At 45.9% G+C, this 24485-nt stretch overlaps 1 protein-coding gene across 2 annotated transcripts in view; it reads right to left on the bottom strand.

The window, feature by feature from the left end:
* LOC146797322 (sodium- and chloride-dependent creatine transporter 1-like) overlaps positions 1-24485 on the bottom strand; it is a 360543-nt gene that overhangs the window by 99269 nt on the left and 236789 nt on the right. For both annotated transcript variants that reach the window (XM_085624332.1, XM_085624333.1), the window contains exons 6-7: positions 9207-9341; positions 3033-3136 (exon numbers count right to left, since the gene is read on the bottom strand). In XM_085624332.1, coding sequence (XP_085480458.1) covers positions 3033-3136; positions 9207-9341 — 239 coding nt within the window. The remainder of the gene's footprint in view (positions 1-3032; positions 3137-9206; positions 9342-24485) is intronic.

The raw sequence follows: 24485 nt of genomic DNA, 5'->3' as shown, positions 1-24485 counted from the left end.
ACTAGCGCAGAGGGTAATGAGGTACTTCACCCTATCCTGTAATCGGATTGTCAATCAGGGGGCATTAAGAGATCACCGTATGCTACAAAGCTATAGTCTACTGCGAAGATCACGGAAAATACAACTGCACCAAATGGACTTGGGTGATAATATTTCATAGAAATTGCTAAAATGACCATTCATCATAGTTTCAGTTCACAACCCTGGGCTTCAATAATTCATCCCTACACTTAGTTTAGTTTCTACTCCATATAGCCCCTCCCCGTGGTGCACTATCCTATACTTTCCATTACACATGTGGTCAGGTGAAATTTGTTGTAACTTTTGTCGATCTAATGCTTTTGATGTGGTTTTGCCCCATGTTCCCATTGTTTTTTCCTTTACTTGGTTCAGGATCTCCAGTTTTTTTTTCCTTTGTCATGTCTTCAAGTTTGAATATGGAAACAGAAGTGAGCGTTCCCTCTTCTACCGTACCTTCATCATTTGAAGGTGATGTGTGGGTGAAATATACCTCTTCCAGTTCATGGGAGGCCTGTTCTTACCATTTCTCCCTACTCTGACGTGCAACGAGCCATTAGATTCGTACACTATACACTTCCCCTATCCATGCACTTCATGTGCATTTTCTACATCTCTGTTAATGTGTCTAGCGCCCTCTGAAGCAGAGTTCCCGCTAGCAAAACAAGCAAAAAAAGGGAATGCTCGTTATGTAATTTATTATAGGTCCTTAGGTGGCAAGGAGCATTTATCTTGCATCCAGTTCATACCTATAAAATTATTACTTGTCTGGCCAGCTGGAATGTCTTACAGTAGTTTAATTGTCTGTAGTGTTAGTTCTGAGTTTCAAGAATCTTCTGCGTACTCGCAGTTTATAATTAAATTTAACTTACCATAAATGTCCATAAATGGATTAGACATTATGGCCATTAGTAGACTCCAATGTTGTAGGTGTTGTGTCCTGTGTTTATGTGTACGGGGCCTCTAGTGGGCCTCTGCAGACTCTTTATATATATATTACGTAATCTGGTGGGTGTGACTCAGTGTGGTTAATATAATTTGTGATGCAGTGCGTTCAGTGAACTGTTTCATGCTGAGGAATAAAGACGTGCAAACCAGAGCTCCGTGTGTGGGGTGGCCTCTTACCTGCTCCTGGGCTGGGGAGGACACTACAGTTGGCTAGCAGAGGCGCCGCGTATTGATGTGCAGCTTGTAATGTTTTGCAGGCGCTTTAGAGCACTTATAATAGTCATTGATTTATCCGATTTAGAACAGGGAAGTAATGGAGCTGCCACCAAAAATTGGCTGTGGTCCTATTCGCCCACCTCTTGCATCCGTCATCCCATATAGAGTACACATGGTGGTGGTTTCCAAATACTGGTGTCGCTCAGGAGGCCGTCTTCTGGGGCCAGTGCCCCCCACCTTGAGCTCCTCCACATCAGGTGGCAGCCGCAGCTGGCTGAAACAGACACTTCCCTCTTAAGTCGGGAACAGCCATGTTGTTCCTGTTTTCATTTCCCGTTTAACGTACTCGTGCATTCCTTAAGAGCATTTGCTTTTTCCAGCATGGTGTGTTTTTGCGGTTATTTTCGTGCAACATATTACTTATGTACAGTGTGTACTGTGAAAAGAGTCGCCTCTGTGTATCTGTGTGAGTTCAGGTTGTGGGTGGGTGTTTATAATGGGCTACAATTCAGAGATGTGGAGTTCAGGCAAAAGGCTGTGATCATTTCTCACAGTGCCCGTCAGTTGGTTATAAAGATGTTCCAGACTACAAGCTCATCCAATCCTTGGCCTCTCCGCAGAGCACACAGAGCAATGATCACGTGGGCAAATTGTGATTCTAGGAGGAAGTGTGTGAAGGAGGTACACAGCTGTTGAAATACTGACATGGCAAAAGTGAAAGAACATGTAGTGCTTACGGTGTGTGGAGTGGTGGTGAAGTATAAAAAAAGCAAGGAAGTTTGTGCAGGAGAGAGTGAAAAGAGCATGCTGAAGAATAAAGAGATGAGCGGAGAGATATGCAGATGGTGGTTTCAGAAATAAAGCAGGAGAAAAAGGACATCCGTATTTAACCGAGAGAGGACAACAGAAAGTGGAGAGAAAAGGAGAGCCGGAATGAATGAGACATTCCACTAAGGACTACCCCTTCCACAGACCTTAGTAATGTTTTGCATCAAATGTTAAATTACTTTCTCCCTGTCTATATCTATCTAGATAGATAGATACACACATTCATTCATTGCATTCATGCAAGTTATATGTAGTCCCAGCGGTATCATTTGTAGCCATTTCTGTGGCCTGAAAAGTCTCTTCTAGAGACACCCAATGGAGGAAAGTGCAGCCCAAGTACCCACACGATTGTCTCAGTGGTAAATTAGTTTTGTTAATCCGATGATTGACTTTGGAAAGAACATGCATGCCAACAGGCCCCACCAAATGGCTTCTGATCTGCCAGTGCAGATGTTTTCCTTCCGAAAGCCACTATCCCTACGGGGGTGCGAAGCCGCTACAAGTTACAATGTCTGCCTTTTGAGCGGACAATACTGGATGCAGCTGGCCAGCCTCAGTCTAAACAACTTGAAGTGCTTCAGGTTTAGTCCCAGTAAATCTCTTTAGGATTTACAGGTACTCTTCAGTCTATCTTTACTTTTGACCATCCCTAAAGTGTACAGCTTTAATGTATATGATAGCAAGTGTGAATGCGATTCGATTCGGTGTGCTCTTGCCCCCTATAAGCCTGTAACCCAGATACAAACCCTTCTCTTTCACAAAGTGCAAAGAAAGTGCAATGTCAGGCAAGTTCAAATCCACAATACTTTTCTTTTTTTTTTTAACTAGGGTTCTGTCGAGCAAACAAGGCCACCAAGTGAACTTTCAAAGTGCATTATCAATCTCCAGAGGGTACAACGTTGGTTTATAGCTCTGTAGAAGTAGGATAGATCTGGAGAGAAAACAATTTACAGTTTAGTTCGCCTTTACCATGTTTTCCTCTTGTATTACAAGTACCCCTGCACCCTTGCATGGCCACTTACCTGTAGCAGTTGTTGTTGAACCGATTATAGCTTCCCAAAGCGGTCAGCGCCCCCAGGCCAATCGCATAGGAGAAGAATATCTGGGTCCCAGCATCGATCCAGACCTGGCAAAATATTGAGATGTTATTCAAATGGAGTCCTTTCTGGGCCTAGTATCAAAGCCTTCGCGTGAAGTGGAACATGGAAGTGCACTAGGTAACCAAGCTTCACTGCACAGAGGTGGAACCTCATTCAGGGACTATGGATACATCAACTGTGTCCGTGAAAGGCTGATCGGGATAGGTCAGACACTACCCTGTTTTTTTTCTGGTCAGCCCTATGTTTTACCTTTATTGAACTCTATGTCTTTCCTTCCCAAGTATAATAAATGCAGAGTCTCTTGGCGGTCCAGATTCGAGGTCGACCGCCCTAGCCATTAGGCCAACTCCTCTCCTGCTCTCTAGTACCAGGATTTTCATGTGAGACTAACTTTCTCTGGGTGACTCCCCAACCTAACAGTAGCCCCATTAGTAGACCACCTCTACTGCATCCCTTGTCTGAGCCCACACATTTTAAGTGCTCTACTCTAGATGCAATTATCCTAAACCTGGCCGCATAGTCAAGTCAAGTCAAGTCAAGTCATAGAATTTGTATAGCGCACTACGTACCCAGAGGGTTTCAAGGCGCTTAGGAAGGGGAGGAGGGTTATTTGTCAAATATCCACGTTTTAAGCTGCTTTCTGAACGCTAGGTGGTTCTGGGTGAGGCGAAGGTAGGCGGGGAGTGAGTTCCATGTTTTAGCAGCCAGGTATGCAAAGGATCTGCCTCCCATGGTGGTCTTGTTGATGCGAGGTATAGTGGCGAGGGCTTGGCTGGAAGATCGTAGTTGGCGGGAGGGGGTGTAGAAGGACAGTCGAGAGTTGAGGCAATCTGGTCCGATGTCGTAGAGTGATTTGTGTGCGTGGGTAAGCAGTCGGAAGGTGATCCTCTTATTGACGGGTAGCCAGTGGAGGTCTTTAAGGTGATCAGAGATGTGTTCGTTGCGAGGGATGTCTAATATGAGCCTGGCTGATGCGTTTTGGATTCGTTGGAGTTTCTTCTGGAGCTTTGCGGTAGTACCCGCGTAGAGGGTGTTTCCGTAGTCCAGTCGGCTCGTGACAAGAGCGTGGGTAACTGTTTTCCTTGTTTCGAGGGGGATCCAGCGAAATGTTTTTCTGAGCATGCGAAGAATGTTGAAGCAGGAAGAGGATACGGCGCTGACTTGTCTGTTCATTGAGAGTGAAGAATCCAGGATGACGCCTAGGTTCCGTGCGTGGTCTGTCGGGATGGGTGCTTTTCCGAGGGCTTCAGGCCACCAGGAATCGTCCCATGCAGAGGGGGATGTACCTAAGATGAGGACTTCAGTTTTGTCTGAGTTCAGTTTCAGACGGCTTTGTTTCATCCATTCGGCAACTTCTTTCATTCCTTCGGGTAGGTTAGTTTTGGCGGTGCTAGGGTCATTGGTGAGAGAAAGGATTAGTTGAGTGTCGTCCGCGTAGGAGATGATGTTGAGGTTGTGTCGGCGTGCGATGGCCGCGAGGGGGCTCATGTATACGTTGAAGAGGGTGGGACTGAGTGAGGATCCTTGAGGGACGCCGCAGATGACTTCAGAGGCCTCGGACTTGAATGGAGGAAGGCGGACTCTCTGGGTTCTTCCGGTGAGGAACGAGGTGATCCATTCAAGTGCTTTTCCTTGGATTCCGATGTTATTGAGGCGTTGTAGAAGGGTGCTGTGGCAGACTGTATCGAATGCTGCAGAGAGGTCGAGGAGGATGAGGGCGACTGTGTCTCCGTTGTCCAGTAGAGTTCGAATGTCGTCTGTTGCTGCGATGAGGGCGGTCTCAGTGCTGTGTTTGGCTCGGAAGCCGGACTGTGAGGAGTCGAGGGATTTGTTGGCTTCGAGGAAAGCGGCGAGCTGGTTGTTGACGGCTTTCTCGATGACTTTGGCCGGGAATGGAAGAAGCGAGATGGGGCGGTAATTTTTGAGTTCGGTGGGGTCCGCTGTTGGTTTTTTCAGACGGGCAGTGAGTTCGGCGTGTTTCCAGTCTTCTGGGAAGGTAGCGGAGTTGAAGGAGCAGTTGATGACGTCTCGGAGGTGCGGTGCTATGACGGAGTCTGCTTTGTTGAAGATGTGGTGAGGGCATGGGTCTGTGGGGGATCCTGAGTGGATGGAATTCATCAGGCGGATGGTGTCCTCAGTGGAGATTGGGTTCCAAGCGTTAAGGGTGTTCACGGGGGGAAGGTGGTCAGCAGATGGTAGGGTGGGTTGGTTTCCGGGTTGGTTGTCAAAGCTGTTGTGGATGTCTGCAATCTTGTTGTGGAAAAAAGAGGCTAGGGAGTCGCAGAGGGTTTGAGAGGGGGTGATGTCGTTGGAGTTGGCCGAGGGATTGGAAAATTCCTTGACGATGTTGAAAAGTTCCTTGCTGTTGTGGGCGTTGTTGTCAAGTCGATCCTTGAAAGCTGTTTTCTTGGCTTTTCGGATCAGTTGGTGGTGGGTGCGGGTGGCGCTTTTGAAGGCGTCCTTGGTGCTGGTGGTTGGGTCTTTTTTCCAGGCCTTTTCAAGGGAGCGGCAGAGTTTCTTGGATTTCTTGAGATCATCGTTGAACCATGAGGCTTTCTTGCTGCCAGGTTTGCTTTGACGTTTTTTCAGTGGAGCTAAGGTGTCGGCGGTGTTGGATAACCATAGGGTGAGGTTGGCGGCGGCTTCGTTGGCGTTAGAAGAGAGGGCTGGGGAGTTTCGAAGGAGCGATGCGGAGATTTGGTCCGTGGTGATTTTGTTCCAGTTTCTTTGCAGGGTAGGTTGGGAGTGGATGATGGGTTTCGGCTTGTTGTAGATGAAGTGAACGCAGCTGTGGTCGGTCCAGAGGAGATCCGTAGTGTGGCAGAAGGAGATATGATTGCTGGATGTGAAGATGGGGTCGAGTGTGTGACCTGCGATGTGGGTGGGGGAAGTGACTAGTTGTTTAAGTCCGAGGTTGGCGAGGTTGTCCACGAGGGTGGAGGTGTTGTGGTCGTTGGTCTTTTCAAGGTGAAAGTTGAGGTCTCCTAGAAGGATGTAATCTTTGGAGGGGAGCGCGTGTGGGGTGATGAAGTCCGTGATGTCTTCACTGAATTTTGCGCGGGGTCCTGGTGGTCTGTAGAGGAGAGTGCCTCTGAGTGTTGTTTTGGGGTCGATGTGGATCTGGAAGTGAAGATGTTCGGAGTTGGCGAGATTGACGTCAGAGCTGGTTGAGATGCGGATAGATTTCTTGTGGACGATGGCGATTCCTCCTCCTGTGTGGCTGGTACGGTATTTGCGGGTGATCTTATAGTCTTCAGGGATGGCAATGGTGATGTCTGGTGCGGAGGAAGCATTCATCCATGTTTCCGTAAGGAAGGCGATGTCCGGGGAAATGGTGTCTAGTAGATTCCATAGGTCAATGGCATGCCTATGGACCGATCGGGTGTTGAGAAGGATGCATTGTAGGTGGTTGGGGTCGGGAATCTGTGGTGTGGACGTAGCAGAGATGTTGTCGGTGCCGCTGAATTTGCAGGAGTAGCAGGAGAAAGGGCCATGGGTGTGTCCAGGAGCGGCAAGGACGCAGTTGGGGGCGCGACCGGGGTCGAGGGCTAGGAGGGAGGCGGCATCGTAGGTAATGCGGGAGGGCTGGGCAGCTCGAGGGGCAGGGGGTCTGGCGCTGGGCGCGGTCCAGGCGCGGACGGGCGTAGACGGGCTTACCTTTGGCGCACCTTCGGCGCGGGTTGGGCGCAGGCGCTGCGCGTAAACGCTGCGCGCGGGAACTACTGTCATATATGGAGAGTGGAGGGGGAGGGGCGAGGGCGGCTCAGCTGGGAGGCGTGGCGGGCTCAGGGGAACACAACAACAGCAGGATCAAAATGGAGTAGCAGTGGTTCCTATCCTAAACCTGGCCGCATAGTAGCAGTGGTTCCTATCCTAAACCTGGCCGCATAGTAGCAGTGGTTCCTATCAGAGTTATTTGGTCTGAAAGTCGCTTCAGCAATAAAAATAGAAAAGCAAAATGTACAGGTCAGCACAATAAAGAGCTCGACTGATTCTAGGAACAGCAAACACGGCTTCCAGTGAGATCCACCTAAAACATTTTTGATAGATTTGCCCCACAGGGCATTAAAAGAAGAGTCAGCTTAATGGTTCGCGGATGAAGGAAACATGGAGGTAAAAGATCAGAGGTCCTTAGAAAGGAGAATCCTAATTTACTTAACACCCTATGTGATGGTAGGAGATTTTAAAATATACTTTAACTCACCCCAAGTGGCCTCCATATCTCAAATTACAAATAAATATGAAATAAATGATCATTTTAAAGTTCTCAGTGAAGCAGACACCTCTTTACTAGCACCATTGACCACACTTGTCTAAGAAAGCACAGGACTGCTCATGGTCCTCAGAAATGATTGACATTACGACCACCCCCTCCACTCAAATCACACCAACTAGCAAATATGTTGGGACTTGGCATGAATTAACTGCAGTTACTATCAATGACCTTGCCTAGACGCCATCAATGAGATCGCCTAGACGCCATCAATGAGATCGCCTAGATGCCGTCAATGACCTCGCCTAGATGCCGTCAATGACCTCGCCTAGACACTATGAGTGATTTCGCCTAGACACTATGACCTCACCTAGACCTTATCAGTGACCTCACCTAGACATGGTCAGTGGCCTTGTCTAGACACGGTCAGTGGCCTCGCCTAGACACGGTCAGTGGCCTCGCCTAGACACGGTCAGTGGCCTCGCCTAGACACGGTCAGTGGCCTCGCCTAGCCACTATCAATGACCTTGCATAGACGCTGTCAGTGACCTTGCCGAGACACTGTCAGTGACCTCGCCTAGACACTATCAATGACCTTGCATAGACACTGTCAGTGACCTCGCCTAGACACTATCAATAACCTCGCCTAGCCACTATCAATGACCTTGCATAGACACTGTCAGTGACCTTGCCGAGACACTGTCAGTGACCTCGCCTAGACACTATCAATGACCTTGCATAGACGCTGTCAGTGACCTTGCCGAGACACTATCAATGACCTTGCATAGACGCTGTCAGTGACCTTGCATAGACACTGTCAGTGACCTCGCCTAGACACTATCAATGACCTTGCATAGACGCTGTCAGTGCCCTTGCCAAGACACTATCAATGACCTTGCATAGACGCTGTCAGTGACCTTGCATAGACACTGTCAGTGACCTCACCTAGACACTGTCAATGACCTTGCATAGACGCTGTCAGTGACCTTGCCGAGACACTATCAATGACCTTGCATAGACGCTGTCAGTGACCTTGCATAGACACTGTCAGTGACCTCGCCTAGACACTATCAATGACCTTGCATAGACGCTGTCAGTGACCTTGCATAGACGCGGTCAGTGACCTTGCCTAGACCATTGCCTCAGATCCTTACACTCTGGCCAGATTGTGGACCAAAAGCAACAGGGGCAAACCTGATCACACTAGCCCTGCTCCTTTTCTCATTTCCCTCTCTCTCTCATTTTGTCATTCCTGTCTTTCTTTTCTCGGTCTCTCTCGTTCTCTCATTTTGTCTTTCCTCTCTCTTTTCTCCATGTGTCCTAAAGCCCCCATTCTGCCTTCTGAAATTATACCGGGGGATCTGGAGAAAGCAGTAGAGACCCCAACAGCAGCCTCTGCCTTCAGGAACTGGCCTCCCAAGGCGACCGGCCACTGGGGAGATGCCCGATGGGATAAATGAACAGTCTGGCGCTGTGCATACTACTCATCTGACCCTACAGTAGCCACTCTGGCTTAGAGCTCTGCTTACCTCATAGATCTAAGATGAACAACTCCCGCCTGTCCCTCGATAAATCTGCAGATGGTCTCAAAATGGGTCAAGTGAGGCACATCATCGAGAAACAAAACTCTGACCCAACAATGTAAACCATCGACCCATCACAGGTATCCCATTTCTGGAGAAAGGCCCAGGTGAAAGCATGGAGATGAGGGATTAGAACAGGAGTACGTCCTGTCATGATTCCTTCTTATACAAATGGAGAACTGGTGTGCTGACTGGGGGGTGGGAGGCTGTTTTATTCATGGTCACAGTGGACTTTTATTCTTTGGGAATGTGGCCTATTGAAAAAGGACTGCATGTGGGTCAATGAGAGAGCATCCTTACCTGGGCTTCTGCAAGCTTGGACCAGTCCGGCTTCAGATAGTAAACAATGCCATCCATCGCACCTGGAAGCGTGATGCCGTGAACCAGCAGGACGATCAGAATCACATAAGGGAAAAGCGCAGTGAAGTAGACAATCTGTGGGGAGAAGCGCTGGATGTTAATTTGACAAGCTGTATGCCAGCTATCCTCACCTTTTTCTTAGAAGATAGAAAATTACTGTTTCAAATCCATCTAGCATGAATCAGCTGTGCCACCCAAGCAGCTGTAACCATGTTGTACCAACCAGCTGCCAGCAGTAGCACATGGCATCGGAAGCGGGCGACCGTGAATGTAAGTAGATTTGAAGAGAGGCGACTGCCTCTAAAAAGCCTAAAGAGTCACAAGGCAGCCTTTCCCCCCGTTGATAAAGCCAGTAGGCCTTGAAAAATGGTGGTCAGCAGATGGCTAACTTTACAGTAGAGTAGAAGAGTGGGCGTCCCAATTATGGCAATCAGGAGTTTCAGGGGGGAGGACAAGATGGTGGAAGATCTTGGGCCTTATTTAGATCTCAGCAGATGGAGTACACCATCACAAACGTGATGGGTATCCCATCGACGGTATTACGATCTCCTTTGGATTTATGGGATCATATATGGGGGATAGGATACCGGTCATGGTTGTGATGGAATATTCCCCTCTGCTAAGCTCTAAATAAGGCCCCTTCTCTAAAAGAGATGCTTTGTGGTTAAAGTGGTGGTGGCTCTGTTCAACAGGAAGTTATAGGTTTACAAATTAGGCAAAACAAAGTATTACTGAAAAAGAGATAGATGAATGAAGAACAGTAATTAGAATAGCAAACCTTTACCTTCTATAGCCTAACACATGAATATTGAAGGGAATGTATACATTTCTGCCCAATATTGTCCACGTGCATGTGTGTACCTACATGCATCTGTTCCATACATACCTGTTTACAGGGGCTCCTGTACCCTATTGACTTCTTGCCTTGTTCTATGACCCCACTATGACCACTTTCCTCATGGTACATCATTTTGAGCAGCTCAGATTCTTCATACATTTCCTTTCCCCTTTTTAAACTCTTTGTCTAGTGGTCTATTTCCCAGATACCTTTACACCCACTTTGATCGAGATATTCATTATAATCTATCCCCACCAAGTTTGTAGATTAGGCCAGAATGGGATTAGTCCAAGGTTTTTGTTCTCTTCAACCGATGTTGTGTTCCCACCTTCAACCTGCCCGCCGGCGTGCTTGCGGCACTGAAGCTCTTCCTGGCCAACAACCTCGGAGTTCCTCACTTCAGGTCAGTCAGGACCCAGAGCCTTTGCTGCAGTCAGTCACTTTGTGCTTTCTAACACTTTCTTCTCCTCATCTAGTACTTCAGAGCCTCATCACCTGGTTCTCGTCTTACCTTGTTATATATTCTTATCCCATTGTTCGATCAAATGACACTTGTTAAAGCTCACAGCTGCTTCGAAGGAAGTGTCCCGGCGCAAGAGCAGATAGTAAAGGTGAGCTAAAGTAACAAGAAACTAAATGGAGTCAAACAGCCAAGTTTTAAGTTGTCTTTTGAAGGCTGACAGAGACTCAACTTGCTGCACCTTAAAACCAATCCTATTCCATAATAAGTGGCGGCTCCTTCCACAAGGCAGAGGAGCGTTGCCTCACTGCTGAAAAGGAAAGATAAAAATGAGAACGTATCGTTATTATCCTTTTATTTGTCAGAGGCCAGGTGGGGCTGGCCAGAGCAGGGGAGGAGTGATTTGCACTCCCAAAGTGCGCATGAACTGTTTGGCCGGCCCTCTTGGGCTGCCCAAACAGTTCATGCGCACTGGTCAGAAACATGCACAGGCTCCCTGTTCCGAGTGCCGATCCACGGCGCTCAGACCAATCACAATGCTCCATTGCAGCGTTGTGATTGGCTCAGGGGAGCCGGTCTGCCCGGGTGCTTCCTGCTGCCGGCGGGGACAGGAAGAGAATGAGGATGGAGGAGAGGCGGCAGCCGGCTGTTAAAGGCAAGTCCTTTTTAAAATGTAATTCCTCTCCCCCCTCGCCACCCCTCGCCCCACCACCCTCGTCTGGTAGCAGCCGCTGCTGTCCATGATTTTGCCATGCGTACGGTAAAGGAGCTGCTGCCACGACAAGACTTCAGCATTTTTGGAATCGGCAAAAGGCGACTATTGTTGGATCTAGGTTCCCTCTTGAGTGTACGGAGACCTTTATCTTCCTCGTCACTTCCATACGGCAATCCTCAGGTGTCAGCCTTTGGTCCCCTCCTCTGGAAGCAGCAGTAGATGTGGTTGATGCACTCTTCGCCCTAATATTCTTTCCTTCTCATCCAGTGTTTCAGAATTTCATTGCCAGGTTCTCATCTTATCTCGTTGGTTATGCTTTTCTGTTCTTTCCTTCTCTGGTTCCTTTGGGTCCATCCAGTCCTTTTTACACAGAGGACTTGGGAACTTTGCTCTTTCCCTTTTCTGATTCTCACCACAACAGTCACAAGCCGTCTAAGATGTGGTGAAACTTAGATGTTTACTAGTTTTGTGAGTTTACACCTGGAGGTAAATGGCATTACTCCATTGTCCGGTCATCCAAGCCCAAGCTCCTCCCTCCCGCCTCGGTCCTCCTTCCTTTTGAATTCCTACTGGCAGCTGGACACAGTATTCCCACATCTGTAATGTTTGTAAAATGCATCCGTTTTGTAACCTTTTGTAGTTAGTGCCAATGTCATCACCTCGAGGGTGGCGCTTTCTTCTCCTCCCCTCTTGGGTTTTTTCCTACACTTGATCTTGAAAGCTGTTGCCCACCTGCCTGGTCAATGTCTGCCCTCTGCGTGCACATCTTTCCATTTATTCATGCCAGTTTCCATTCCTTCTTTCTCTTCTGCAGTTCTCATGGTCTTTCAAGATGCACTCGCCCTTGTTTCTCCTTCCTTCTCGCCCTGCCCTCTTGCGGTCTCTGCTCTAATCCTCAGTTCTTCGTGGCACCTTCGCCTCTAAGGGCTCAGTCTGTTCGGATACTCTGCGCAGATTACACCCAGCATTTAGACTTGCTCTTGTGTTTCATTCTCTCCCTTCCTCCCTCTCTTGTTCTTGCAGCATTTTAATCTTTACAGGAGGGCACACCTCAAGTAACCGGTTCTATCTTTATTGCCGCTTGTCAATAGGCTTCTTCTCTAGGGTACCACTGGCTTTGACGGCCACAAACCTCTGGTGGAAGTCTTGTACAAGTAACAAGTGTGCAAGTGCAAGAATTGTAGGTAAAATGCCCAAATCAGATTTTTTTTATCATTATACATTATAAAGGTTTCTTATTAGCATAAAACTAAATTGGGCAGTAATAAGGTATGGTTAATTAACATTTAATTTATGCAAATGATAAAATACCTAAGCTAAAAGGCTAATAAAACGCCATGCATTATTATGGCTAAATAATAATTAATAAGTGGAACTTTGTTCCATGTGACCCCAGGGCCAATGCACCCCTTGGGGTAGAGGTCTGGTGTACACGTTTCATTCATTCATGCATTATATTAATTTTCGATTACACTACACCATTCTTTTGTTACTTCTGCAGCCTACATAAGTGTGGAAGGATGTAACTGATGCAATAAGAGGTGTAGGATCATCCCGCCAATCTCCATGCCACATAGCAAGCACAGCAGCCATTTGTAGTGCTTTCACCCCGGACTCGAGGCGCATGCAGTAACCAGGAGCAGGCTCAACCGTGGGCGTTTCCCCTCGGTCACTGAGGCGGTTTGGGTCTAGTTACCTCCAGGTCAGTGGACTGTTCAGTTCTTGCAAACGGTTGTCCCCTGAGTGAAAGTTCATCTCAGGTTGACGGGGGTATGAAAGTAACATTTACACTGGGAAGTTGTTGTTTTAATTTGATGAAGGGCGCAGTTTGAAAAGTTTGGCATCTTTGCAAAAAATCTCTTGCTGGTGAAAATTTCCACAAAAAAAATGCAATTTTTTTCCAGCAAAACCTACTTTCATCAATAGTACTCCCCTGTTGTATATTTTTACCTTAACGATTATAAGGCTCAAAAAGACTAGAAAGTTTCAAAACGCAAAGTAATTTCAATCTAAGACCTTTATAGGTACTAAGCTTACAGCAGTAGACAAAGACCACCTACCTAGCCCTCCCCCACTCCAGATCTGCATTGTGCCATTAGCCCCAGCCCCTCCAAGCACCAGAACCCTGCTTCGACCCCCCTCTGCAACCCCCTTTTTTATTATAAACATCGACACCAGGTTTACACGTTCCAGGGTAATATTACCAGTCCTCCCGGGCAGGACACTTAAAACAGAACGTAGAGATCAAAATCGTTCACGATTGGCTGGACACTGGGAAAGGTCAATTGAAGACCTTGTGTTCTTTTGGCGCCCATTTCAACTCCTTAATGACTCCTGTGGTCGCTGGAAGATGAAGTTGGCTCCGTTGCCAACGGGCCTTTGTTCTTGCGCCGCTGAGCGCGGGAGATTATCAGGCTCTGAGGCTTGTGATTAATCCCAGAGTCCTCTGCAGCCAAGCGTGGCGGTGGAAGTGAGCGGAGAGCACTCGTGAGCGCCATCACAACCAGCCGCTCAGAGCTGCGGTGGGTTCTCATGGAGTTCAGGTCTAAGACCATTAGAGAAAAACCGCATTGCGTGGGGTACAGCGCGTCCTGCGACAACAGACTGTGGGCATTGTAGAAAAGGCCGCTTTGACTAGACGGGTCTGCACGATACAGCAAAATCCAACACCCTGTTCCGTAACCTTACAGATCTTACATACTGAACCTAAACAAGTTATGAATGTAGATCAACTCTTTTCCCTCCGGTAAGTGACTTACCCACTCCCCACCAGGGCCATCCGACCAGTCCCCACGTTCCTGCTATCAGTGCTAGAAACCTATCCTACCAGCCTTGTACGTTATCCTTATCCCGTCTCCCCCTTCTTGTAACTACCGGTGCTCCATTATTTTCAATTCCCACCAACACGTCATTTCCACCTTCCTGGCTTAACCTGTCCTGCATTCACTCTCCCTTTGACAACCTGCTCACTTCTTGTTTTAAACACACTGGCAATGGGGCCATCTAACATGACTGCACCCTTAAAACACTTCTTGCCTCAAACTCACCCCTGGGCAACCATGGCCAAGAGCACCGGGTGCGGACCACACCATTTCCCCAAACCATCCAGGGAAACCATCTCGCTCACTTGCTTACCTTCCCCAGGGCTCTCCTCAGGGCCATCTACAGTCAGATGATCAATACCCCAAGGATGAGCAGATGAAGTTCTATATTCTATGCATGTATGTGTACACATGAATGGTCCCACACCTCTACGTACTAAGGATTGATAACCAGAGTAGGAAATCAGATGCTACCGAGGGCCCTCAGTCTTGAGGTAACCTAGGGCTGAGTATCTACACAGTTGGACCAATCTTGTCCCTACCTGGTTCAAGTGGAAATACGTTGCTTTCCAATTTCCAATTAAATCATGGCAAAAACTCGAGTTAGATCAATCTTGCTGATTTTCCTGCCAGCAACATAGCTCTTGCTTTTTCTTGGTGCTTCCACAGTTCCCAGTCGCAAGGAAATGAGGTGCACAGCAGGGTGGCCGCTCCTTGACAGGCCTTTACCCTGCTAACCTTGCATTTCAGCAGGAGGCCTGCTCTCCATTCTTCAGAGAAGTTTGTTGTGTCCAGAGATTCAAGGAGATGCTGCAGTCAATTGCCCCACAATCCACTGATCAGGCAGAAGGGAATTCTTACAGCATTCGGCCATCCAGTTTCTTTTCCTCTGTCCCAAACACTCTTGAGAAGGAGTTTTTATGAGATGAACTCAACTGTAATTGTAAAATATTAAACTTACTGAAGTGAATATTTTGTTTCAACCTAGTGCCCTACAGCAAAAGCAATCTCATAGCTCCTCAATTTGTTGCATTTCAAAATGGGAGAACGGACAGAGCTTGACCTAGAATTCCTCTTCTCTAAACTCCCCACAAAGACAGGCTTCTCTGCTGTTTCCGACTTCAAGCAATGGCTCCATTGTGTCTGCAAGACTTCCATCCAACAAAGGAGGCAACTGTTGTGTACCGGGACAGGAAAGGCTTTTTACAGGTAAAAGTGGTGGAGTTCCATTACTTTCATGGAGAAGGTATTTATGGCACCAGTTTCCTGTGAGGTCCAGGGGGTTGGGCCACAGTAACGTGATTGGGCTATCATCACAAACAGGTCAGCTTACAGCTCGAAAATGTGACAAGTTTAACTTCTAGAAGTCATCTTTGCAGCACATAGAACAAAAATTCATGTTGACTAATGATTTTTATTTTTTCAGAATTAGTTTTATGCGGACTCTTTCACTAAATACAGTTGGGAAGTAGGTGGAGTAAGTGTTCATAGACTAGTTCTTAAAGCATGCAGCTGCAAACCTATAACTAGGCTTTCCTGTTATAGGTTTTAACATATAATAACTGATAAAACCCCACCGGAAGGAAAATAACCCACACCAGTGTAAACATATAAATACTGAAAACACACCTGCACAACCACAAACTAAAAGTGATGTTGTTTGTATTTGCAGTGATTGTTACGTATATGAAAAGGTTGTGTGATGATCTGTCAAAATCGATACCTGAGCTGAAGTGCTTCCCTGTAAGAGATCCTTGCGACTTGCTAGATGGTATGCTGAAAGCATCTTTACGAGCTTCAGAGTTAATGAGGAATGCTATTGACTTTGTAGTCCATTCAGGTGCACTAAAACGCAAATATTACTTGTTTTGTACTTTGTGCTGCATCAAAGAAAGTCATTACAACTGTGTCATTTAGCCAGTGGTTCTCAGTCCTTGAGGCTGTGAATGCTATATTATTCATGTGGCGACCGTTTACAGAATGTTTGCTTAGTGATGATGCCAAAGGCAAGAAATAGGAGGATCTATGGTTGCATATTGATAGGGATGTGAAAAAAAGTAAACTCTACTGCATTCTTAGATTTTTATAGGAAAAAATGACTGCTGTAGTGGACATAATGAAAGAACTAGATTTGAATATACCCTTGTCTACCAAGAGTTCAACGTAATTGGTGTAGAAGTGAAACGTCTCCTTGAGAGTAGTCTGAGCAACACTGTTAGTGACTTTAGCACTGCCCGATGTTTCATGTTAGAATGCTTGCCATTTGGTAAGCAAAGAAATGTTGAGGAGCAATTCAGGAAATTGAATTTTACAATGCATGAGAAATGGCTTGCAATGATGCATGGACATGTCCCTTCACCAACCATGGCATCTCAAGTCAATGAAGCCTCACTGTGGTACTCTGCACAAGTTCTAGATCCCTTCCATAAAGGGGAATTTTCTCTGGACTTTGAAAAGTACCGCTTGATTTTTGACCGTTTCAAGAACTCTGGGGCATATGCACCCAGTTCAATGCATATGTTGCAGAACCTGTCTCAGAGAATCGCAATCTTCAGGTGCACCAGTATTGGCATGGAAAGCTATGTCAGTGCCCAGAGTTAGAAAATTGTGTACTGGCTGTTTTGGCGTTGCCCATCTCAAGTGCCAATGTTGAGAGGGCCTTGTCACTGATAAAAGTTTACATGGGAAGGATAGAGCGAGCAAACATGACTAAAGACTCACTGAAGAAGTATTGTATGGTGTACTACAATAAGTTTGATTTGTAAACATTTATTTTGACCCCATATACATTGTACGTACCCTCTCTACATACCATGCACTTTCAGTGCAGAAAGAAAGCAATAATAAAAGCAAAATATTCCATAAACACTGGGAAAACGCACATGGTTTCTGTTGTTTTTAATGGGGCAAAAATGTGTAACCACTGATAACCACTGTGTTTTTTAACCCCTTCAGCGTGGCGCGGATTTCCGCGCTGTGCTGAAGGTTTTGTGCGCGGGCGGGGCCATGACGGAGCGGTTCCGTCATGTGCACAGCGCAACCGACGCGCATGACGGAACCGCTCCGTCATGCGTGTCGAAGGGGTTAAGGTATTTAAAACACTGAAAAAACCCCACCAGAATTTACCAAAAATAGAAACTGAAAACAGGGAAGCCTACCTATAACATAGCACTTAAGCTCATGTTACCTGTTTTAAACAAGTTTATCCATACCATACATTTCAGATTTAGGCACTATGCAGATGAGTCTAAATTTTGAAACACAGTTCCAGCTGGCTTTACTCCTTGTTACATCTAGTATTTTAAATGTAAAAACCAGATTCTCTATACTTCTGACATCCATCCCTATCCTGGAATGTTATACAGCTTTTTCTAAAGTGTTTGTCGCATGGTTTGCTCCAAATGTGAGTGGAGTCATATCCTCAGCCAGCTCACATATGGAATTTGACATATAGACAGCCTGCACTGTTTGAGCACTCTTTACATCTGACTTCCAAAAATGTAAGATACGACAAGTTAAAAGGAAAATGTTTTCCATGTTTACACAAGTGTACATACATTTTTGGATCATTGTGGCCGACACAAACTACAAAGGGTCCAAAACTCCAGTCTCTCCAGAGTCCAAAATCAACATTTTAGGGGGTCAGGGAACCTCCAAAAAGCTGGATCTAATTGTGGTTAGCTATTAAGGCGTTGTGTTGAGTACTTGCTTGCCGCTGTACACTCTATTCAGTTTAACATATCTTTAAATATCCGGTTCATCTATCCTGAATGCAACACATGGGTGGCTTAATACCTTCTGTGACTCTTCAGCTCCATCAAACATACAGTTCCTTGTTTTCAGGGAGTTGTGTTTGTCCTAAGTGAGAGATGCCTTTCTTAGTGCTACATACACCTGGAGTAGGTTTGGCTAATTGTTCTGGTATCCTTTTTCCTTGTGTTGTGGGTCAAGGTGCGAATGGACAACAGGTTTATTTAGGTACTTTGGCCTGAAGCCCCTGAAGCCATTATAAAAGATGCATGGAAACTATCTTCTCTTCACCTCCACAAGAGTGTTTAAGAAGCAGGTCTTGGGTTTTCGATGTTCTTACTCTTAGGACAGGGTCTGGATGCTTGACTTTGGTTTCATTGTAGTTTATGGGGTACTAGTGAACACATTGCTGCAGTAGGGCTTGTTGAGACCACACCCACCACTAGAAGAACCTTCTTCCATTGGCCCTCAAACACCCCATGCGTGTTAGCAGGTAGCTCCACCCACTGTTCTAATATGACTAAAACAAAAGCCCTTCTGGAGTTTGTTTCAGGTAAAACAGTAGCCTTTTCATGTCTGTCGCAGTGCACATGTACAAAAACTGCTCGTACCCTAATTGTGATTGGGTCTCTGACTTAGTAAGTGACCATCGACTAGGGGAGCCGAGTGGCTCTGCAGATGAGGCGCAGACAGCTGTTTTGTATTCATTGGTGTGACAGATCAGTCTCATCACTTGTGATGCTGTTTCACACTAGTTCAGTCTCTTTACATGAGTCCTGGGCTCTGTGTAACACCTTATGGCAGCAGCATCACAAACAGTTCATCCCTGTGTGGAAATGTGGATTTTCCTGATCAGTTATGTCCCCTATCTTGGACCCCAACGGTTCTATATGCATGTTACAAGTACATGTATGTTCCCTCTAGTTCCAGTTTCTAAGACGCAAACATATGTGTGTCTACCGTCGACATGTTCTCTGTCAGATCCGCCATCGATGGGCTGGATATTCGATTCCTAAGTATGAAAGGCCACCGACTTTATATGGCTAAGTTACTCCATTTTTACAGTTCAGGCAAGTAGGCCCGATTCTGTCCTCAAAGCCTTTCCCTGCTCTCTGTCTTTGACAGCTTCAGCTTGAGCTCGCATCTGTATCCATGAACTTTGCCCTACTCCCTGTGCAGCTAACGGTGCCTGCCTCGGCCAGTTTTCGCCTGCCTGCCAAGAAGCTGTATTTCACCTTCGAATTATCTATTTTGCTCTTCAGCCGATGCATTCCTGTCTAGTGATTTAGGTAAACATTTCCTTTAGCTCACAAGCAAAGGACTCAGCCTTTCCGTCCTCCTGCAAGTGATTCATAGCCCTGCTGCCATGGAAAGTTTTCTGCCCCTCGCATCTCATATAGACACTTAGGCGTTTGTGCACACACACAGTCAGTATAGACTAGATTCTGTCCGAGAGTCCTTCCTTGTGGATAACATAGTTCTTTAAACATAGGATGTTAGATATGATTTGGGATTAGGTTGACTTGACCCCCCAGACTTCTCGTCTCCACATGTAGAGCTAAATGTCAAGTCCCCTTCACCCCCTAGTTGCACGTCAATCACACGTCATGCTGCTGCGCGCGCATCTATGCCAAGTATTATCTTATAGATCCACCTATGTCTGATAATCCTAACCAATCATGTTTCTTTTATTCCTTATTACGCCTAGTTTCGATTACGTACCTGTTTTGTCACTTTTCTTATCAAATGTTACGCCTTCTACATTCGTTTCATTGTAATGTACTTATTATAAAAATGCATGTCTGTCAATAAAGTATTGTACTTCACTTCCTGAACCCTCGTGGTGACGGAACCTGAAGGCCGCGACTCGAGTCGGCCATTTTTGATGGAATAAAGCCCATTTAGAAACTCTTATACCACGGATTCTGCCTCTTGTTATTCTGAGCTATTTTATTTTATTTCAAGATCCCGTATGAAATTCAGTCCGGTAAAGAAGATTTTTGTTTACCACATAATGGCGCCCGAACAGGGACACTTTCTCATCTCACGCGCCGGCGGTGCGTTGCAGGCCCGGTCTCCTGCCACAGCTGGACGGACCATAAACGCGTACCAGCAGGATTTCCTGTAAGCTCCCTCCGGTCAAGCGGGGGCGACTGAGGCTGCGATCAACCCAGACGAGGCGGTGAGAAGTGCGAAGTATCCCGACCAGAGCCTAGCTGAGAGAGCAAGATCCGAGGTATACAGAGGCCCACCAGTTATTTCGAAACCCCGATGTCCAGAGGGTCCGCTGTCCGCAGTCATCGAGTCCTGTCCATTCTCTGAGGCCTTCCGTTTCAAGGAGCTACTCGGTGAGTACCATCGCCGGGGAGGCGTGTTGACGCGCACATAGGTTGTGCCGGTCAAGACGGATTTGGGTACACAAATCCGGTCTGCACTGTTTAGCAGTGTATATGTACTGTTTAGCAGTATATCAAGTATTCCGAAGTATGCAGTTATTGTCAAGAATTCAGCGTGGTGATTAGTTAGGCAGACTGTCATCATTGTCGGTCGTTGTTAAAATGTTTAATGTTTAATGTTTAAAGTGTTCAAATATTGTGGTATGAATGAGTGTTCATTGTTCACTGTTCATTATTGTGTTTTTCGTATTAAGTGAGTTCAAGAGTAAGTATCAGATCAGTTGTCAATATGCCGCTCTTCTCGAAGTTAAGACAGATTACTACCAGAAAAGGGGTGCTTGAAGAAGCAGTTCCTATTCCTCCTAGGGACACTCCAGGGCATTTTATGTACCATAAGCATGGCTTAGATGCCATATTGTTTCTTGATCTATGGGTAGACTATACCAAGGGATTGCCGGAAAGTCAAAGGTGGCCCGTAGCGGGAACCTGGGATGCAGAGTGCATCATGAAAGTGGAGGAAGAGTTATGGAAAAGAAAGGTCAGACAGTCACAGAAAGACGCTGTTGAGTTATGGCGTAAAGAATCTCATAGACGAACAGAAAAAGCACGTAGACAAGAAGAGAGGAGTAAAGAAAGTTCAAATAAAGCTCAAGAAAGTCTATTAATTGAGGAAGGTATCCGAGTGAAATCAGAACAAGTAAATAGACAAAGAAATGCTCTTATGAATGGTATGTATCCCCTTCTAGCCGAAGGACTACCTAAGGCTGCTCCAGAAATGCCAAAAGACTTGCCACCCCCATTATTTCCAATTAAGGTACATCCAAAGGGGCATCCCAGAACCGCAGAAGATGTTTTTCTTTCCTCATATCTAGACGACGCAGCTCCCGAATATGCTAACGCCGCACCACATAGACCGTCTGGTGTAGGGGTTCAACGTCAGGATCAGGTATCTGTCCCCGTGCAACAGCAAGTCCCGACGCAAGCGTCAGCAAGCACATCTGTTTCCGCATCTGTCTCCGCAGTCGATTCTACAGGGGTATCGACACCCATAGTTGCTGTGTCACGTTCAACGAACCCATTCACACCCGACGCCCCAGATGGGGCCACGGGAGGTGCTAGCATTACCTTTACACCACCCAGAATAAATAAACTTGTTTTTCAAGAGTCAGCACATTCACGTACACCTAAATTCGTAAGTGAACGTACGCTTAAGGAACTCCTTGTAAATTGTAGATATGACCCAGTGGTTGGTAAAGAGGACGAAATGGTCCTGGCATCATTACGTATCAGGCGAGCCGCAGAGTATTTAGCAAGGTTACCAGGAATGACTACGCATCTAGATAACATATATCATTTTGTTCAAACAGGACGAGATCCAGGATGTATTAACAGAGCTATGGAATTCCAGAAAGTAGAAATACAGGGGGAACTGTTACGTTTCCTCATAAACTGTGTGATCAGAAATCAAGACCGCCCGGGGGTAGACCCGAATGCAATGCTTATTCTTACAAAATGGAGTCAGAATATATCAGAAGGGAGACACGATAAGCAAAATTGTATAATAGCCATGTGCCGAAAAATCCGTAAAGAAATAGAGCGTATTCATGAAGAGAGATTGGGAACAGACGAGTTTGAGCAAGATGAAATGTCCGAATCAGGGAATTCCGCAAGACAGTCAGAGACCATAGCTTATGTAGGCAGAGGAAGATCCTGTGAAAATACTAGATGTTTTTCTGATCCCATACACTCAGTATGCCCAAATAATAGCAGAACGTATCCGACGCCTATAATAAATCTGAAGTCTCCTGAACATTCGTTTCAAGCCGCAGATAAAATATTACGAGAACGAAGGGGTTACCACTTCCTCGATTCCATGGATGAGCAAGAGTTAGCCAGATCAGCCGTTCACTGGATTGACAGTCCTGAAAAATACGGTGATGAGACCGTAGCACACACGTTTTTTAATCTCAGTACAGATGAACAACGTTTAGCTGGAATCTATATGATTCAGCAACTCCTCATATTATATAAGAGCCAACATGCTGACCCTGGTCCTTTACCTGATATATTAACGGAACTACTCACAAACAGATGGAGAGGTTCTAGTAACAAGCTAATTAAAGAGATATTAGTGTCACGTAAGCAGTATGTCCTTTTTGTAAGTCCGGATTCTCTCTCGCTGCCCCGCAGAGAAAGAGCGCCGTACTATATGGATAGACAAAATCCCCTACGAGAAGTGCACCCAATAAAAGGCGAAGACAATGAGTTTCACCGTGTATTTGTTTACACACCCATATCAAAAATGGAATTATTGGAAATGAAGAAAGTAGTACCTAGTCATGACAAAGACCCAGCGGGTTTCCACCGAGAAATTAAAGACATGTTACTGATGGGAGAGTACACCTTTCCTGATATTATGACGATATTAAAGGTGCTTTTGCCTGCTGGCATTTATGAAAAACTGAAAGAAAAAGAGTGGGAAGTGGGTGACCAAAAGATAGACTGGACAGCATTAGCAGAGGAAGAAAGGGGCCGAACTGCAGGTTCAGGGCTCGGGGATAAAGTTAAACTGTTACCAGGTTTACTAGTACAGGTACTGCCACGTTTATTAACTACAAAAAAGGAAGATTGGGGTGCAATCACAGCCTGCAAACAAAAGCAAGATGAAGACACAAGCGATTATTATGCTCGATTTGAAAAATGTTTTGGTATAAATAGTGGTATAAAAGCAAGTAGTGACTCATATCCACATTTATTTGTGACAAAATTAGTGGAAAATGCATTGCCTCCAGTAAAGAATAGAATATTGAAATTCGAGAGTACCTGGCAAAGTAACACTCCGTCACAAATGCTACAAATGTTACAGTATCATCACAATAGAATTAGGGATGAACAAGAACACGAGCATAGACGCATGAAGGATACAAAAATGAAAATGCTAGTTTCTCAGACAGTACCAGCAGATGGTCACAAAAAGGGTGTGACACATTCTGGTGATTCTGCAGTTCCTGTAAAAGGAAGCTGCAATTACTGTAAACAACTGGGCCATTATGTACACGATTGTCCAGTCCTGAAACGTAATATAGCTACAGGTATTGCAAAGGAGAGACCACGATTAGTTAGACAAGATCAGAATGAACAAGGAGCTATGCAGCATGGACAGTCCATGCCAGTTCAACAACAGTCCATGCCAGCCTCACAGCAACCCATACAGTTTGTGCCAGCTGCACCGCCGTTGCCTGCTACTGCCACACAAACCACAACACGACAAATGTATCAGACTGCACAGTATGAATACCCTGAGTATCAGCGTTACGCATGAACAAGCCTAGAGAGGGAAGTTGACTTACCGCTTATCGAGATTCCTGTAGATCAAGAAGGACCTTATGTACATAGTGAATTATTAGGTCAAGATAGAAAATTCTTACTCGATACAGGGGCAAGTCGAACAACCATAAAACGAAGTGAAGTTCCAGGGGCACCCCTCTCAGGCTCTCAAAATATTTCCCTTGGTTTTTCAGGAAAACCTATTGTTAATGAAGTATCACAGCCTCTACCACTTACGATAGGACCTTTGACACGAACTACAGATTTATTGCTTACTAAATCATGCCCAGAAAATCTGTTAGGAATTAAAACTCTGAAAGCACTAGGAGCCATAATATGTTGTTCTCCGGAAGGAGTAAGGTTGTTTTTACGTGATTTTAAAGGTCACTATGTGTCTAGAGACATGGACCCCCGACTACAGACTTTACCAGTACATCTATGGGCACAAGGCCCTACGGATGTTGGCTGCATGAACATTACACCCTATCGAGTCACCCTGAAAGCAGGAGTGGTACTACCACGAATGCGACAATACAAGTTACCGCATGATGCTGTAGTGGCTTTGCTGAAAATCATTGATGAGCTGATTGTCCAGGGAGTAGTTGTAGAAACAGACTCCAATGTATGTAATTCACCGATAATTCCGATTCTTAAACGAACTGATCCTACTGCCCCACCAGTGTACCGATTGGTTATTGATTTGCGTGAACTAAACAAGTGCATTGTACCACAATTCCCTGTGGTCCCTGATATATCATCATTGTTGACAGCAATTGATTCCGAAGCAACATTCTTTACTGTAATCGATCTCAAGAATGCCTTTTTCAGCGTCCCAATAGATCCGGAAAGCCAATATTTGTTCGGATTCAGTTTAAATGGGCGCAGCTTTAAATTCTCACGCGCTCCCCAAG

This window comes from Triturus cristatus, chromosome 9 (genome assembly GCF_964204655.1).
Source record: "Triturus cristatus chromosome 9, aTriCri1.1, whole genome shotgun sequence".
In the NCBI taxonomy this organism is placed as follows: Eukaryota; Metazoa; Chordata; class Amphibia; order Caudata; family Salamandridae; genus Triturus; species Triturus cristatus.
This window is presented reverse-complemented; position numbering and strand designations above follow the sequence as displayed.